Genomic DNA, 18,175 nt, shown 5'->3' on the forward strand with positions numbered 1-18,175 from the left:
TCAAAAGACACCACAGAAGAAAAGAAGAAACTTTCCCCCACTTTTTGAGTTGGGGCAGGGCGGGGCACGGGGGGTGGGGGTGAGGAGTGGTGTTCTGCATTTTCATTTTGCCCTGGGCCCCTCTAATTATGTCACCAGCCATGGGGTCCTGTAGCAGTGGTGGGCTCCAGCTGGGCAACTCTTGGTAAGATACTTGGCTCCTCAAAAGTTAGTTTCCAAATCTGTAAAAGAAGAGTAATAGTTCCTATCTCTTCAGATTTGATTATTTTAGAGATAATTCACATAAAGCGTTTGTCCCAGCACTGGACCCCTTATAAAGCTCAATACTACCAGGTGTTAACTATTAATAATGTTATTTAATTCCGACTCACTCCTTGGTTCTTTGCATGCATATTATACTTCAAAACAGCCATTTTCACAGGCAGCAGCAACTGTACATCTTGGTTTTGCTTATATGTTCTCTGTATAAATTTAAACCTTCTTTCGGTGTGCAGAAAAATATGGCCATGCTTGAGCTATACAGTGAGGATAGGAAAAAAAGGTGAATCTAACAAAAGTCCTTGTCAAAAGCGCAGAAACCTTCACAAAAGCTAGGTAAAAACTCCGGGTAAAACTGGTCGCTCAAGTGATCCTTTCATAAAGGCTTTCATTCCCATTGAGACAAGAAAAACAAGGTCCTTACAAAGCTGGACCCATTCTGCAAAGAAATATAAGAAAATCAGCATCTTGAAAAACTTTTGAAGAAGGCGATAACTTGCAGAATACCCTCTCAGCCATCGGCCCTGCCTGGTTTCCATAGGAACGCGCGAATCCGGTACGGCGCACTCTAGACAGGAAGTTGTTTTTCGTCACTTCCGCTCCTCCCCGCAAAGTCAGTATACCTTTTACTTACGCGTCTGCTTGAGCCGACGGCGGATGCGTTTTGGGCCACTGAGGCCGCCGTTGGGGGCGTGGCGATGCATCCGCTTTCCGGCAGTTACAGTTCACGTGCGGCAGCGGCGAAACGTCTGCTAAGAGCTACCATGGCCGAGCCGGGGACTTTGAACCTCAATAATGAGGTGAGCACGGAGGTCTGGAAACGTGACCTTTAGGGGCCTCAGGACGGCTTTTCTGCGTCTTTTGGAAGGGTCTGGAACGAGGTGGGAAATGCGCCTAACGGCTCAGTCGAATTTTCCGGAACTCTGAGGACTGACAGCCGTTAACTGCCCACCCCTACTCTTCCACCTCCTGGTTTCTAGGTGGCTGAAATGTCTTTGGCCGTCGGTTGTCTTAATTTTTTCCATGGACCTTTGGAAGATCATTTACTTTCTCTATTCAGTGACCGTCTGTAAAACGAAGCTCATGGTAGTACTTTCCTTGAGAGGTTGAGACCTGTGGCTTTTCCTACGAAATTGCTCATCTGGAATGAGACAGTGACGTTTATAAGGATGAATGCTTCCTCATTACCTCATTTCTTCTTTCAGCTTTTGTTCCACTTCTCTGCTTCCATTTGAAGGAAAATTTTAATTCTTGCTGCCCCCAAGTTTTCATCTCAGCTCTCTTAAATCCAGTCTTATCAGACATTTGCCCTCATCACCTCCATCATTACGAGTTAGTTTCACTAGCTTACCCTTTCTGTCATTATCCCCTTTCTAGTTTCTGGTTATATTCAAGAAATTCAAAAGTCATCGAAGACTTGCAGTAGGCTGGAAAGCGGGGGTCAGTTGAGAACTTCACAGCTCCAGCAAAGGAAGTTCTTTGTATTTATTCGGTGGTGTGTGTGCTCTGAGCAAGTCATTTTTCATATTACACAATTCTTTATACATACTTTTTGTTTTTAAGCAACCTGTATTCAGGTAGGAAAGGGTAAGCAGCATCCATCAATGATACAAAATAATGCTCACAGAAAAAAAAGAGATACTTAGTGCAGACAAGTTTCCAAAAAAGCAAAATGAAGTGAGTGGTATTTGGTGTTGATATTTAAGGATCTTTCCCAAGATTGCGTTTAGTGATTCAATGAAGGGGAAAGAAGGCATTCTAGCCAGAGGCACACATAGGCGAAGAAAGAATGTTTTTGGTGGTAGAAGAAAAAAGGTAACGAAAATATGGCAGTGGTTGAGAATTGTGTTTTTATATAAAGCATATTAAATTCTCTAAAAGTATAGGGGGCGGGGAAAGAATGGGAGTGGGAAACACCTTGAGTTATACGGGAGTAAAGAACACTTTACTGATGAGAACTTGTGAGATGAAGTAGGAAATAAAGCTAGTGTATTACTATCTTCAGTTCAGTTCAATCATTCAGTCATTCAGTTGTGTCAGACTCTGAAACCCCATGGACTGAAGCATGCCAGGCTTCCCTGTCCATCAAAACTCCCGGAGTTGACTCAAATTCATGCACACTGAGTCCATGACGCCATCCAACCATCTCATCCTCTGTCCTCACCTTCTCTTCCCGCTATCAGTCTTTCCCAGCTAGCATCAGGGTCTTTTCAGATGAGTGAGTTCTTCGCATTAGGTGGTCTGAGTATTGGAGTTTCAGCATAACATCAGTCCTTCCAATAAATATTCAGGACTGATTTCCTTTAGGATGGACTGATTGGACCTTGAAGTCTATGGGACTCTCAAGAGTGTTCTCCAACACCACAGTTCAAAAGCATCAATTCTTCGGCACTCAGCTGTCTTTATAGTCCCAACTCTCACATCCACACGTGACTACTCAAAAAACATAGCTTTTTGACTAGGTGGACCTTTGTTGGCAAAGTAATTTCTCTGCTTTTTAATATGCTGTCTAGGTTGGTCATAACTTTTCTTCCAAGGAGTAAGCGTCTTGTAATTTCATGGCTGCAGTCACCATCTGCAGTGATTTTGGAGCCCCCCAGAATCAGCCACTGTTGCCATTGTTTCCCCATCTATTTGTCATGAAGTGATGGGACCTGATGCCATGATCTTAGTTTTCTGAATGTTGAGTTTTTTCACTCTGAATGTGAGACTTTTTCACTCTGCTCTTTCACTTTCATCAAAAGGCTTTTTAGTTCTTCTTCGCTTTCTGCCATAAGGGTGGTGTCATCTGCAAATCTGAGGTTGTTGATATTTCTCCCAGCAATCTTGATTCCAGCTTGTGCTTCCTCCAGCCCAGCATTTCTCATGATGTACTCTGCATGTAAGTTAAATAAGCAGGGTGGCAGTATACAGCCTTGACATACCCCTTTCCCTATTTGGAACCAGTTTGTTGTTCCATGTCTGATTCTAACTGTTGCTTCCTGACCACCAGATTTCTCAGGAGGCAGATCAGATGGTCCAGTATTCCCTTTTCTTGAAGAATTTTCCACAGTTTATTGTGATCCACACAGTCAAAGGCTTTGGCATAGTCAATAAAGCAGAAGTAGATGTTTCTGGAACTCTTGCTTTTTCTATGATCCAGAGGATGTTGGCAGTTTGATCTCTGATTCTTCTCCCTAAATCCAGCTTGAACATCTGGAAGTTCACAGTTCATGTACTGTTGAAGCCTGGCTAGGAGAATTTTAAGCATTACTTTGCTAGCATGTGAGATGAGTGCAATTGTGCAGTAGTTTGAGCATTGCCTTTCTTTGGGATTGGAATGAAAACTGACCTTTTCCAGTCCTGTGATCACTGCTGAGTTTTCTAAACTTGCTGGCCTATTGAGTGCAGCACTTTCACAGCATCATCTTTTTAGGATTTGAAATAGCTCAACTGAAATTCTATCACCTCCACTAGCTTTGTTCATAGTGATGCTTTCTAAGGCCCACATTACTGTCTTACTGCCAGGTTAATAAGTCTGGATTTCACTTGACAGTAGATAACAGGGTATATTGAAGAGGAGAACTCTTGAAGGTATTTGGTTTATATTAATAACAATATGTTAAGCTCGTGCTAGTTACAGAAAGCATTTGGTGGTCTTTTTTCCCGTTAGATTACAGATGAGGTATAAAGCCCTTAATCGGAGTGATGTCCTTGGAAATTCACTGCAAATACTAGTGAGTTTCGCCTTCGATTTTGAAATTACTCTGAAGAGTGGTGGCAGTCATTTACTCCACTCTTCACTTAAGGTTCTTTCTTTTTCCTTTTAGCTAGTTTCCAGGCCTCTTCAGAATAGTTTTTTTACCTGTAGGATGTCGTCACCAGTTCATCTCAGTATGAGCTAGGTGTCCATTCTTTAGGCAACCAGGATGCTTTCTACACTGAAAGCATTTGTTTACCTGTTTCTTTCTTTTCGTGTGTGGGTCTATCACTTGTGCCATGTGTGGTCTATGAATGTTTCCTGGATGATTGAATGAACTAATCAAATTAGGAAGTTTATACATCCCATACTGAAGTAAACCTTATATGTTATAATATGAAAGTAGGGGGAAAAAGACAAAAGAAAGTGGTGACGGTGGAAGGAAAGTGTTATAATTTAAAATTAATAGAACGACTACAAAGGGAAAAACATATTGCTTACATAAAAATTAAAAAACCTAGGGGGAAGAGATGAGACAATCAGTTAGAAGGAAAATACAGCAGATATGACAGATAAATGGCTAATGTCATTACTATAAAACAGCTTAATGGAAACGAAGAAAAATAATCTCATAGGAAATTGGTTAAAAGAAATGAATTAACTTCTTTAAGGAAGAAATATATATATGAAAAAGAGTTCAGATTCACTGTTTTTTTTTCATGTCTTTCCATTACTTTTTGCCCCTTTTAAAAAAAAATTATTTATTTTGAATTGGAGGAGAATTGCTTTTCAGTGTTGTATTGGTTTCTGCCATACAACAATTCGAATCAGCCGCCTACTTCTTGAGCCCCCATCCCACACCCCACCCCTCTAGGTTTTCCTTCATCCCCACTATCCTAATCCAAGTTATATCTCCAAGCAGAACTACTGTCATTGCCTCCCAACTACTTGAGCCATCTTCTAATCTCATCTCTGTAGTACAGATGGAGTGCGATCTTAAAAATATGCATAGTCATGAGTCTTCTTGCTTAAAACTTATGTGGTGGTTTCCTGTTGCTTTTGGTCAAGACAGATCTAAAGAAGGCCAATCTCTCCACTGTTTTACCACACTCCTCACCTGCCTCAGGCACTGTACTTAAGCCACACTGGCTTTCCTCCCTGTCATGTGCATAGATTATTTGCACATGCTGTTCCTTTTATCCATAGCTCCTTTTCCTCTCAGTACATTCTGTACTTCTTCTTTCTTGCTGTATCAGGGAAATGGTTCTTGACTTCCATTTACTCCTTTTGTGAGCTTTTGTCTAGTCAAGGCTATGGTTTTTCCCGTGGTCATGTATGGATGTGAGAGTTGGACTGTGAAGAAAGCTGATCGCCAAGGAATTGATGCTTTTGAACTGTGGTGTTGGAGAAGACTCTTGAGAGTCCCCTGGACTGCAAGGAGATCCAACCAGTCCATTCTAAAGGAGATCAATCCTGGGTGTTCATTGGAAGGACTGATGCTAAAGCTGAAACTCCAATACTTTGGCCACCTCATGTGACGAGTTGACTCACTGGAAAAGACTGATGCTGGGAAAGGTTAGGGGAGGAAGGAGAAGGGGACAACAGAGAATGGGATGGCTGGATGGCATCACCGACTCTGTGGACATGAGTTTGAGTGAACTCCGGGAGTTGGTGATGGACAGGGAGGCCTGGCGTGCTGTGATTCATGGGGTCGCAGAGAGTTGGACACGACTGAGCGAGAGAACTGAACTGAACTGAACTGTAGCACTATTTACTTCTTTTTAGCATTTGTAAGAATTGCTTAATATGAGGGGCATGTGAACATGAGAGATTTCTTATGCCCTCAACCTGACTAAATTTTTGCTCACCATCCTATCCTCAGTGCCTGTGTGTTGATTGAGTAACTTGAGACATCGTTTTTTTGATCCTTGATAACTGAATAATTAGCTCTCCTATAACTGAGACTCAGGAAGATTTCAGGGATCATATAACTGCCTGAAATTATGTGCAATTTGTTGTGCTTATGCCTGTCTCTGGGGGGCAGAGGTTTTGTCATATTCGCAAAAATTTGTAAATTTCTGGTATTATTATTGAAATATTCATACTAATATCTGTGGTTAATTTGATTGGAATCCTTTTTCCATAATTTTTATTTATAGTCTTTTCTTTTAAAAACTTATGTGGCCAGCTAATTTGCAGTATATTTAATTTCCCAGAATGTCTTTTGTGAAAATAAAAGCCTGACTGCAGACACAACTTTATATTATACGAACTTTCAATGTGTTCAGCCCTAGTTCACTTTTTTTTTCCCAATCATTTTCCAAGGCTGACAGCTGACAGTTACAGAACACTTCCTGACTCTAGGTTCTTAAAATACATGTAGTCTTGTGAAATAATATAAGCTCCTACCTTTACTTTTTAAAAAAATAAAATAATCACTTTTTACTTAATCTTATGATTATTTGTTGCATATTTTGTCTTCTAAAGTACTCATATGGACTTTGAAGAGAGAATATTTAACTGATTTATTATAGTAGCTTTCCTAATCTTTAACATAGTTCCTTGTGTCTGGGTAATAATAAGTACTATATACTTGTTGGGCAGCTAAAGGTATGAATAGCTCAACTTGAATCACTTAATGTTCAAATGATGGGGAGAAACCTGCTAAATGTAAACTTTTTTCTCCCTTTCCAGTAGAACCAGAAAAGGGATGTATAGTTGAAAACAACTGTGCCAAGGCATTTAATGGATAAAGAATTTGCTAATCTAGAGCTGGATTTTCTCCAGTCATTTGTTTCTTTAGGCTGCAGTGATAAATAAAAATGAGAATTAGAAGGTGAAACATTCTGATCTGGTAAAGTACTTTAATTCCACAGGACGGCCAAGGAGGGCCATACAATGTCTATATGAAACTGACATTATTTTATTCTTGATAGCAGATTATCAAGGAGTCTATTAGAAAATTGCTTTCCATGTCCTTTAAGATAGTAGAAACTAAAATGCCAGAGAACAAGCTGATTTGCAAAGGCTTATTGTCAAAAACTGGTTTTGTATATGTTTTTGAAGTTGCAAAGCTCCAGTTTCTTAATTAAATATGTGATACTTTTAAAATAATTCTTTACTGAAATTTTTTTTTAGATATATATTTTTTTTATTGGAGGCTAATTATTTTACAATATTATATTGGTTGGTTTTGCCATTCATTGACATGAATCCGCCCCAGGTGTATATGAGTTCCCCTTTCTGAACCCCCCCCCACCTCCCTCCTCTCCTTATCCTCCCTCTGGGTCATCCCCGCACACCAGCACCGAGCATCCTGTATCATGCACTGACTCTGAACTGGTGATTCGTTTCACATATGATAATATACATGTTTCAATGCCATTCTCTCAAATCATCCCACCCTCACCCTCTCCCACAGAGTCCCAAAGACTGTTCTATACATCTGTGTCTCTTTTGCTGTCTCATCTACAGGGTTATCATTTCCATCTTTCTAAATTCCATATGTATGCGTTAGTATACTGTATTGGTGTTTTTCTTTCTGGCTTACTTCACTATGTATAATAGGCTCCAGTTTCATCCACCTCATTAGAACTGATTCAAATGCATTCTTTTTAATGGCTGAGTAATACTCCATTGTGTTTATGTACCAAAGCTTTCTTATCCATTCGTCTGCAGATGGACATCTAGGTTGCTTCCATGTCCTGGCTATTATAAACAGTGCTGCGATGAACATTGGAGTACACGTGTCTCTTTCAATTCTGGTTTCCTGGGTGTGTATGCCCAGGAGTGCGATTGCTGGATCATATGGCAGTTCTATTTCCAGTTTTTTGAGGAATCGCCACACTGTTCTCCATAGTGGCTGTACTAGTTTGCATTCCCACCAACAGTGTAAGAGGGTTCCCTTCTCTCCACACCCTCTCCAGCATTTATTGCATGTAGACTTTTGGATAGCAGCCATTCTGACTGGTGTGTAGTGGTATCTCATTGTGGTTTTGATTTGCATTTCTCTGATTATGAGGGATGTTGAGCATTTTTTCATGTGTTTGTTAGCCATCTGTATGTCTTCTTTGGAGAAATGTCTGTTTAGTTCTTTGGCCCATTTTTTGATTGGGTCGTTTATTTTTCTGGAATTGAGCTGCAGGAGCTGCTTGTTTATTTTGGAGATTAATTCTTTGTCTGTTGTTTCATTTGTTATTATTTTCTCCCATTCTGCAGGCTGTCTTTTCACCTTGCTTATAGTTTCCTTTGCTGTGCAGAAGCTTTTAATTTTAATTAGGTCCCATTTGTTTAATTTTGCTTTTATTTCCAATATTCTGGAAGGTGGGTCATGGAGGATCCTGCTGTGATTTATGTCGGAGAGTGTTTTGCCTATGTTCTCCTCTAGGAGTTTTATAGTTTCTGGTCTTACATTTAGCTCTCTAATCCATTTTGAGCTTATTTTGGTGTATGGTGTTAGGAAGTGTTCTAGTTTCATTCTTTTACAAGTGGCTGACCAGTTTTCCCAGCACCACTTGTTAAAGAGACTGTCTTTTCCCCATTTTATATTCTTGCCTCCTTTGTCAAAGATAAGGTGTCCATAGCTGCGTGGATTTATCTCTGGGCTTTCTGTTTTGTTCCATTGATCTATATTTCTCTCTTTATGCCAGTACCATGCTGTCTTTATGACTGTGTCTTTGTAGTAGAGCCTGAAGTCCAGCAGGTTGATTCCCCCAGTTCCATTCTTCTTCCTCAAGATTGCTTTGGCTATTCGAGGTTTTTTGTATTTCCATGCAAATTGTGAGATTATTTGTTGTAGCTCTGTGAAAAATATCATTGGTAGCTTGATAGGGATTGCATTGAATGTATAAATTACTTTGGGTAGTATGCTCATTTTCACAATATTTATTCTTCCAATCCACGAACACGGTATATTTCTCCATCTGTTAGTGTCTTCTTTGATTACTTTCACCAGTGTTTTATAGTTCTCTATGTACAGGTCTTTTGTTTCTTTAGGTAGATATATTCCTAAGTATTTTATTCTTTTTGTTGCAACAGTGAATGGAATAGTTTCCTTAATTTCTCTTTCTATTTTCTCATTATTAGTGTATAGGAATTCTAAACTAGGATCAGTCATAAGAGAATCATTTTCTGTTCAGTTCTCTAACAGTTCTAGGAAATTATGCTAGGTGGCAGCATATACTCAATCATGATTAAGTTGTAGACAATCACCAAGCACTCCAGAATTTTTAAATTGTTGCTCATCAGAAATAAAAGATATAATTCAGTAATAAGATATCATCCAATTGGTCAAATTAGAAGTCCTCTGTATAAAACTGTAGTTAATGTTATTAACTATGAAATAGCTCAAATGTATGGAAAAATAATACAAAAAATATCCTTGTAATCTACTTCCTATATTTAGCAAATATCAGTATGTTGCCATATCATAATGCTTGATTCCACCTACCTTCCTTTCCACATTAGAAGTAATCATTACTCGTGTTTTCTCATATGTATTTTATAATTTTTGTAACATATACCCATATTCATAAACAGTATATAGTATTACACTTTACATGTGTGATATCATACTGTATAAATGCAGTATCATACTATGTATCATTCTAAAAGTTACTTTTTCACCTAACAGTATTTTCAGAGTTTGTCCATAATACATATAGATCCCTGCATTGATCTAAAATGGTACATTGCTTATGCTTTGTTTATATCTGGTATTTTCTCTCTTATGCAACATTTTGTAAGAATTCCACATTGAGTAGTCTTGTGCATAGCCTTTTTCTATAGCTGGAGGTATGTCTTCTGGACAGTTTCCTGAAAGTGAGATTTTTGTTAGATATTGCCAGTTTGCCCCAGAAGGAGTATACCAATTTGCATTCCGACCAGCAATGCGTGAGTGTCTGCTCAAAGTCTCACAAGCAGAATGTGTTATATTGTTTTGTATTTGCCAGTCTGACAGGTGAAAAATGAAAGTGAAAGTCGCTGAGTAGTGTCTGACTCTTTGCTACCCCGTGGACTATACAATCTGTGGAATTCTCCAGGCCAGAATTCTGGAATCAGTAGCCTTTCCCTTCTCCAGGGGATCTTCCCAACCCAGCGATCAAACCCAGGTCTCCCGCATTGCTGGTGAATTCTTTACTAGCTGAGCCACAAGGGAAGCCCAGGAATACTGGAGTGGGTAGCCTATCCCTTCTCCAGGAGATCTTCCCGACCCAGGTGTTGAAACAGGGTCTCCTGCATTGCAGGTGGATTCTTTGCCAACTGAGCCATAAGGGAAGTCCTAAGAAATGAGTAAACAGAAGTTTTAATGTGTCTTACAAAACAGAGGAATACTCAGATTTTTCTTGGCACTGCAAGCTTCTCCAGAGCAGCTGGATCTTTGAATAATTGTTTTCTGATAACCATGTGTTTTTGTTATAAATTACTTCATATATTGTGTAAACAAAGCATAAGCAATGTGCTATTTTAGATCAATGTAAGACATCTATATGTATTATGGATAAACTCTGAAAATACTGTTAGGTGAAAAAGTAATGATACATAGTATGATACTGCATTTATATATGTGGGCTTCCCTGGTGGCTCAGACGGTTGAGTGTCTGCCTGCAATGAGGAAGACCTGGGTTCGATCCCTGGGTCAGGAAGATCCCCTGGAGAAGGAAATGGCAACCCACTCCAGTACTCTTGCCTGGAGAATCCCATGGACGGAGGAGCCTGGTAGGCTACAGCCCATGAGGTCGCAAGGAGTCAGACACGACTGAGTGACTTGACTAATTCATATATGTAGCAAAGTTACTGCATTACCAAGAGGTTGGCTATTGACTGACTAGCAGATAGCCAACTAGGAATCATTTCAACGTACCATTTACATTTACCACAGCACGGGTTTTAGTTGCATGATTCAGTGTTGGGCTGTGATAACATCTATCCCCGTAATTGAGTTATTCCAGTCCAAAGTGGAGTTCCCAAGGCTCTGAGCTGGGGAACATTTCTCTGGAATCTTCTTGATTCAGGTACTGCCAGCTTTTGCTCTTTGTGGTTCCCTGTCCTGTGTTTATATTGAGTCTTGCCCATATGTTCACATGGTCTTTTTCCAGGCAAGTATATTAGCTTTTCATCTAATTATCATAATTTTTCTTCTGTCTACATAAGAGTTGATCCAGGTTGCATTACTGTGTTCAGATTTCACCAGGTTAACTGAGGGCATCTCTATGCCTAGGTTCTAGGTGATACCTCACTTTCAGTGCATGTGTTCTGTGTGGATGTGGATGTTTGTGTGTCTTAACTCTTCTTCTTGTGCTCTTGCCGTTACTGAATGCATTCTTTTGCAGCTTAGAAGCACTCAATGTGGGCTTGCCAGTCTTGATAATGATGAACTGCAGAGTTTTGTCCTTCAGTGTTTGACTTCACACTCTTTTACTTCCTTTTCATTGTGTCTCTTTCCTGTCAGCACATTTCATTATGATTCCAGTTTTGTCCTTTCTCACTTTATTTCTCTTTCCTTCTGCTCCTCCCGAACAGTATTATACTCTTTTCACATTTGTAACAATCACAGTTAAGTTTGCTTTTGGTTAAAGAATTCACCAAAGTGTGTTGCCCTTAAGCAGTACATTGGCCTTCTGACAGTACTGAGTGTTTTAGGACTGTTTGTTGATGTCTGGGATATCTGTCAACCAGCTTCATAATTCCTGGGTGACAAATGAATTGGCAGCCTTTTAAATTCTAAGTAAAGGGCTACTGGTAGCTGTTTGTCAGTTGTGCAAAAATAAATTTAAATGCTTGGAGAAAGCTAAGTGTTTGAGACAAACAGTGTGAGGAAAATAAAAGTAATAATTCCATTTTATATGAAGTGAATATATGTATTTTTTTAGTATACTAAACTTACCAAATAACTGAAAAAGTTAATAGACTAAAGCATTTTTTGGCATGAAACTAAGCACATGAAGCATTCTCTTTGCTTTTCAGAATTCCCTTATGCAGTAATGACAAACATAGTGCTTCTTAAATTGGAGTTTTAAAATTGGAGTCTAGCTTTCCCATGATTGGAATGTAACTGAGGACCGGTTCTGCTTCCTGCAGTTTATTAGTTAAGTTTGGTTAACAGCAGTTAGCAAATGGATAATCTTCTCCTGCACCTGCAGGGTACAGCAATTGGAAACATTTGTTAATATATTTTAATGCATAATTTATCACTTGCTATTCATTTTATGAATGACTTGGTTTTCAGAAATGGATCATAATCCACTATTAGGCTGCTTATGAAATGTAGCATTTCATTTTCCACTTAAACTTGATCTCAGTGGCTTTTTGTTTATGCAGGTATGATTTTTTTTTTCTTCCCTAAATAGATCTAACTTTGAAACAAATTCTAAAGAGGTTAATGTAGGTAGTGGAAATCTGATTATGTTCTGTTAAAATATTACTCTTTGGAAACAGTGAATGATCATGGGAGTATTACTCCTTTTCTGTTCATTAGCAAATATTTATTGAACACATGTTGTATGTCATCTGCTACGCTGACTGTTAAGATACAGTGTTGAATAAAACCAGATATTTTACTTTCATAGAATTTTATAGCCTAGTGGGAGAAAGACACTTTAAGCATTTTCAGATTAGAAGAAATATTAAAATAAGGGTCATGATAATTCTGTAAGCACTTTTGACCCTCTGAGGGAGGCCAGGAGACACTTTACTAAGAAATGACAATTAGGCCAAATCAGATAAGATGTTAACAAGCTAACATGAGGAGAAAGAGTACTCCTAACAGAGAAGACAGCAGATGTAAAGATTGGTGGTAGTTGTAAGCATGGTGAGAATGGACTAAAAGATGGCGCTTGTGGCCATCCTAAGAACAGTTGAAACCACTGAACTGAAGAGAGTTAAGTAAAGGTGTTTCATCAGATCTAAGTGTTAAAAGATGTATTCTGATTGAGTTGTGGATAACTGATTGGAAAAGGACAAAAATGGATGTTGAGAAACTAGTTGGTAGTAACTCAGCCTAGAGCGCCAAGAAAGTCAAGATAGAAGGAAAAATGGTATAATTTGGGAGATAATTAGGAAATAAAATTATTAGGACTTAGTAATAGATTCATGATATACATGATATACAAAGTATTCATGCAATACTTTGGCCACCTCATGCGATGAGTTGACTCACTGGAAAAGACTCTGATGCTGGGAAAGGTTGGGGGCGGGAGGAGAAGGGGACGACCGAGAATGAGATGGCTGGATGGCATCACCAACTCTGTGGACATAAGTTTGAGTGAACTCCGGGAGTTGGTGATGGACAGGGAGGCCTGGCGTGCTGTGATTCATGGGGTGGTGGAGAGTCTGGTCTCGGACACGACTGAGCGACTGAACTGAACTGAACTGAATAGATTCATTGTGAGGGATTTAGAAAAGAAAGTTAGGTTTATAATTGAAAAGATTGTTCTATTCCCTTAAATATGAAATACCAAAAAAGAGTTGGGAGTGAATAGCATGGGTTCAGTGTGAGTTGGAGATGTTTTTAAGCATACTTGAAATGTTAAGTAGGCAGTTACACATTTAGGTCTGGAACTAAAGTGGAGATCTCAGCTGATTGTAGAAATTTTTGAGTCATCTTTCTTAGGTGGCAAATTAAAACTGTGTATACACATAAGTTCACTTAGGGCTAAAAAATATATCTTGAAAAGAAGAGCTGGCTTAATCAGTTCAAGACTGGTTAGAGATGGGTGTGTCTTCAAAGAAGACTAAGATGAAGTGGCTAGAGAAGAAGAAGGAAAACCAAAATAAGTATTCTGGTATACAAGCCAAACGGGAGTATTTTAAGAAGGAGAAAGTATTCATCAGTATCAAATGCTACTGAGATTTCAAGCAAAGTAAGTCTGAAAAATTCCTGTTGGCTTCAGGGACTTTTAGAAGTCATTGGTGTCTTTGTGACAGCATTTAGTAGACTGGTGGAAATGGAAATTAAACTGGAATTATGTGGCATGCATATATGGAGTGATCTGTTTTGAACATCTCTAAAAAACCTGACTGGGGCAGTTGAAAAGAGAGGATGCTTCCTGTAAACTTTGTAGTGAGGTTGTTTTGTTTCTGTTTTTGATGAAATTGACTCAAGCATGATCAAAAATCAGTGTGGACAAGGGGTGGGGAGGGATGTGGGGGATGAATTGGAAAATTGGAATTGACATAGACAAACTACCATGTGTTAAATAGATAGCTTGTGAAATCTTTTGTGTAGCTCAGGGAGCTCAGCTCAGTGCTCTTTGATGACCCAGATGAGTGGAATGGGGGAGGGAGCGCCAAAGGGAAAGGGAAATATGTATACACATGTAACTGACTCACTTTGTTGTACACCACTAACTAACACAGCATTGTAAAGCAGCTATACCCCAATTTTTAAAAAATGCGTGAGAAATATCCATTTAAGAGACAATGCTAGAGTAAATGCATAGTTTTCTGTGAGCATTCTAGGAAGGCAGAAAAAGATGGGATCCAAAATACAGTTAGAAGATTAACCTCAGAAAAGTTTAGTAATATTTCTTATATTGTAACTTTATTAAGTGCTTCCCAGGTGGCTCAGTGGTAAAGATTCTGCCAGCCAGTGCAGAAGCCACAGGAGACACCGGCTTAATCCCTGGGTCGGGAATTGGAGGAGGAAATGACAACCCACTCCAGTATTATTGTCTGGAAAATCCCATGAACAGAGGAGCCTGGCGGGTTTATTGCCTTTGGGTCACAAAGAGTTGGACATGATTGAGCATGCACATAACTTTATTAATAGAGGGGGATGGGTGATGCAAGTAAATTTACATTCATGATAGTAGAAAGATGATGGTTCCCATCTGATGCTTATTTTCTTTATGAAATTGAGAAAGAAAGGAAGAGAAAGGTTAGATGTTTTAGGAAAGCAGGCACAGATTTAGAATAATGATTGTAAAGTGAATTGACCAAAGTATGTATTTATGTATGATAAGAAGTGTAAGGACTCACTCGAGATTAGTTATGATGGATATCTAGTAGATAGAATATCTCAAATGTTTCATGGCTCTTGGGGTACTGTGATAAAGAACTCAGAATATTGTTTTTATCCAGGATTCACTAGCCAGAGGGATGAGTATAATATTTTGGCAAGTGTTGGTTATGTACCTAAACTAGATAAGAGAAGGAAAATTGAAAAGGACTAATCATTTGAGGAAAAGTATAGGGGTCAGTGAACTGGTGGTTCCAGTGAAATCGAACACCTTTGTGGTGGCTGGGGTTGAACATGCAAGCTGAAAGAAGTTTTCATCTCAATGTATAGAATTTGAATTGATGGTTTTAGAAATGGAATAATCATGAACAATGACAGAGACTACAGTGTGCCCATGAAAGTGGGTGGCTGTGATGGACTAGATTAAGCCATTAGAAAGGAAGAAGTCAAGGAAAGAGGCTGTTATATTGGGTGGATTATTCAAGCGGACATCTGCATCACCCAGAATAATGGCAAAACTTATGGTGGAAAGAAATTGTGGGTTGGTCGCCCATATTGTCAGTGAATAAGGGGATGAATGATATTACAGAAGGGTGAAAAAGTAACAGCTAAATACAAGAGCCTTGTAAAAACAGAATAATGCTGCTACTGTTATTTTGGCGAGAAGAATTTGAGAGTTGTACATGCCAGACACTCTTGCTTGCAAGGCACAGAAAACATTATGTAAATATTGCTAGGGCCCTGCCCTTCAGGAGATTATAGAAAAAGACCACCTGATGAGCAATTAGTGACAGTACAGTGGTAGGTACTGCCTACAGGTATAGTGGGAACTCCAGGGATAGAATGGTTATCTTACTGAAGAAGTCGTTGAAGATTTCATAGGAATGATTATATCCAAACTGAATTTCATGTACTTCTTACAGTGGAGAATGGGGTGAAGGACATTACAGGAGGAATTATATATGTATGTCTCTTAACAATAATGGAGAAAACATGAACTCAAAATGGTAGCATACCATTGTACTAAGTACTGTTATAACATGTGGTTGTTTATCATTAGAAAATTTCTCTCTCTTGGCCAACAGTTTTTTTGGGGGGTTTTTTTTGGGGGGGGGTTTGATTCGTAGAGCTCCGCATTGTTCTCTAATGGGGTAATTTAAAGTGTCTGTGTGTGCCTGCATGGTGCCTGCCCTTGTGTTTTTCAAGTTATGCTTAAAATGATTTGTTAAATATAAATGAAAGGGAAGTGCTAAAAATAAGTAAAATAAAATCACTTTCATGCATTTGCTTTTGTTAATACAAATGCTCATTCAGTAAATTAAATTCCTAAAGTTTATAGGTGAAGCTTTGTTTTAAACCACAAGGATTTAGAGATAAATATGATGGTCTCTGATCTCAGCGAGTTCATAGTAAGTCCTTATACACTTGTTTAGAATGTTGATTTATTTCTTATTCTTTCACTGTTATGGAAGAAGTTAGATTTCATCAAGCTATAAATACAGTTAAATGAAACTAGGCCAAAGTAGCAGGCATATTCTGTATTATTAGTATTCACTATAAGGTATATTTCCTCTTGAATTAAGACTCTCTCTAATTTTGGCTTTATTCCTTGAAGGTTGTGAAGATGAGAAAAGAAGTGAAGAGAATCCGAGTTTTGGTTATCCGAAAACTTGTCAGGAGTGTTGGCAGACTGAAGTCCAAAAAGTTAGTCATTTCACGTTATGGTCCTGTGACTAATAAAATGTCAAAAGTTGTTTTTGTTCAGTATTTACAAAATTTGAGGGTGGGGCCTAGAGGAGAAATTAAATTTCTTACTCATAACAGCACTTGGTTTTATATGTAGATAGATCCTGAGTGGGATAAAATGTGCTGTGTCAGCATGTGCTTACATAGTTCGGACCGTATTCACTTAAGATATATGATAAATTCTGTTTTCAAAACTCTTGGCTTTGTCAAACTGAAAAGTCTTTGAAGTTATTTATATATTTATGTTAGTAGAATTTATTCTTTTAAGATGTTTTTCGTATAGGTTAGCAAATCAAGTGATACTCTGAATCAGTTATGAAGATTTTATATCACTGTATTCCTTGAATTGCTGATTAATTTGAAATCTTTAGTACCTTTTGGAAGTATTTGTCAAAACACTTAATGTTCCATTTAATTTTTTTGAAAAAATAATGTTTTATATTTTTGGTTTCACTAGTATGAGAACAAAAATATGTTATTTATACTTCGTATGCTTTAGAGCATGAATACTTACAAAGTCTTCAAACATGTTCTGTTCCTGGTTAATTTCTTGTTTTTGTGTGTGTTTCATAAGGTAGCTCTCCTCTCATACAATTATATATTTAATTTCTTTAGGTATTTATTTAATTCCAGAAAACACATTTTCATTTAATTATATCAAGCTTATCGCTTACATGAAATGCAATGTGCTGTTAATTGACTGGAAAGTATTATTTGGCTCTCTTATTAAGGAATTAGAAGACAAGCTATCAGTGATAATAGTCATTAATATAATGCCAAAATCTTGGGTTTGTTGATGGAGTTGGGGTATGTGTTGGATGGGGGAACGGGCAGTGCAGGATGACAGAACGCTTGTTATTTAGAGATTATTAAGTTTTTCCAAAAGAAATGGAGAGACTTTTTATTATGATACTAGTCTAAAATAAGTGCTTTTTCTGGCTACATATTTTAATGTGTCTTTTGCAGGGGTACCGAAGATGCACTGTTAAAAAACCAAAGACGAGCACAACGATTGCTCGAAGAAATTCATGCCATGAAGGTAAGAACTTGTGTGGAGTTGTGTATATGTGTGTTTCCATGTCTCCTGTCAGCTGCATTTTGTGTGTGTGTGTTCGGTGTTATTTATTGAATGTAACTGGGAGTTGGCTAAGGCTTGTGTGTTGGATCTGTTTGGTGAAGAATGTAGCACTACATTTAGAAAATTGGATTAGTTTGCGTTATTTTATGCTTTTTACTGAAGTTGGTAAAGTACTAGATTAACTTGAGTCAAAACTGCCAGATTAAACTCATCTATATTTAATAATGCTTCATGCCTAAGGTTTTTATTTTTACTAAAAGTAAAAAGTAAAACAAAAGTTCCTGTTGTTTGGTAATGTGGATGGTGATATTGGTGGCTGACATCATGCTTTGCCTATTGCCAGCTCAATAAATTTTTGTATGGTGGCGTCACCATTTTATTCAGCTCTGTAGTAACTTGAAATAAAATTAGTATTGGACCAAAATGATCCGTATTTTCGTTTCTTTCAGCCAGACTC

The 18,175-nt window shown here is 38.3% G+C and overlaps 1 protein-coding gene across 3 annotated transcripts in view; it reads left to right on the top strand.

Annotated features, from left to right (window-relative positions):
• The first annotated feature begins 956 nt into the window (after nt 1-956).
• Nucleotides 957-18,175, top strand: part of SRFBP1 (serum response factor binding protein 1) — a 66,180-nt gene continuing 48,961 nt past the window's right edge. For 2 of the 3 annotated variants that reach the window (XR_016038059.1, XR_008686433.2), the window contains exons 1-3: nt 979-1,058; nt 16,510-16,598; nt 17,607-17,679. Coding sequence is in view for 1 of the 3 variants with exons in the window: in XM_055429774.2 (XP_055285749.2) it covers nt 957-1,058; nt 16,510-16,598; nt 17,607-17,679 (264 nt within the window). In the remaining 2 variants the exon portion in view is untranslated. Of the gene's footprint in view, nt 1,059-16,509; nt 16,599-17,606; nt 17,680-18,175 lie in introns of all 3 variants that reach the window. The other variant, XM_055429774.2, reaches the window with a different exon arrangement.

Source organism: Moschus berezovskii, chromosome 8 (genome assembly GCF_049115385.1).
Source record: "Moschus berezovskii isolate FMDL1 chromosome 8, NW_MosBer_1.0, whole genome shotgun sequence".
Classification (NCBI taxonomy): Eukaryota; Metazoa; Chordata; class Mammalia; order Artiodactyla; family Moschidae; genus Moschus; species Moschus berezovskii.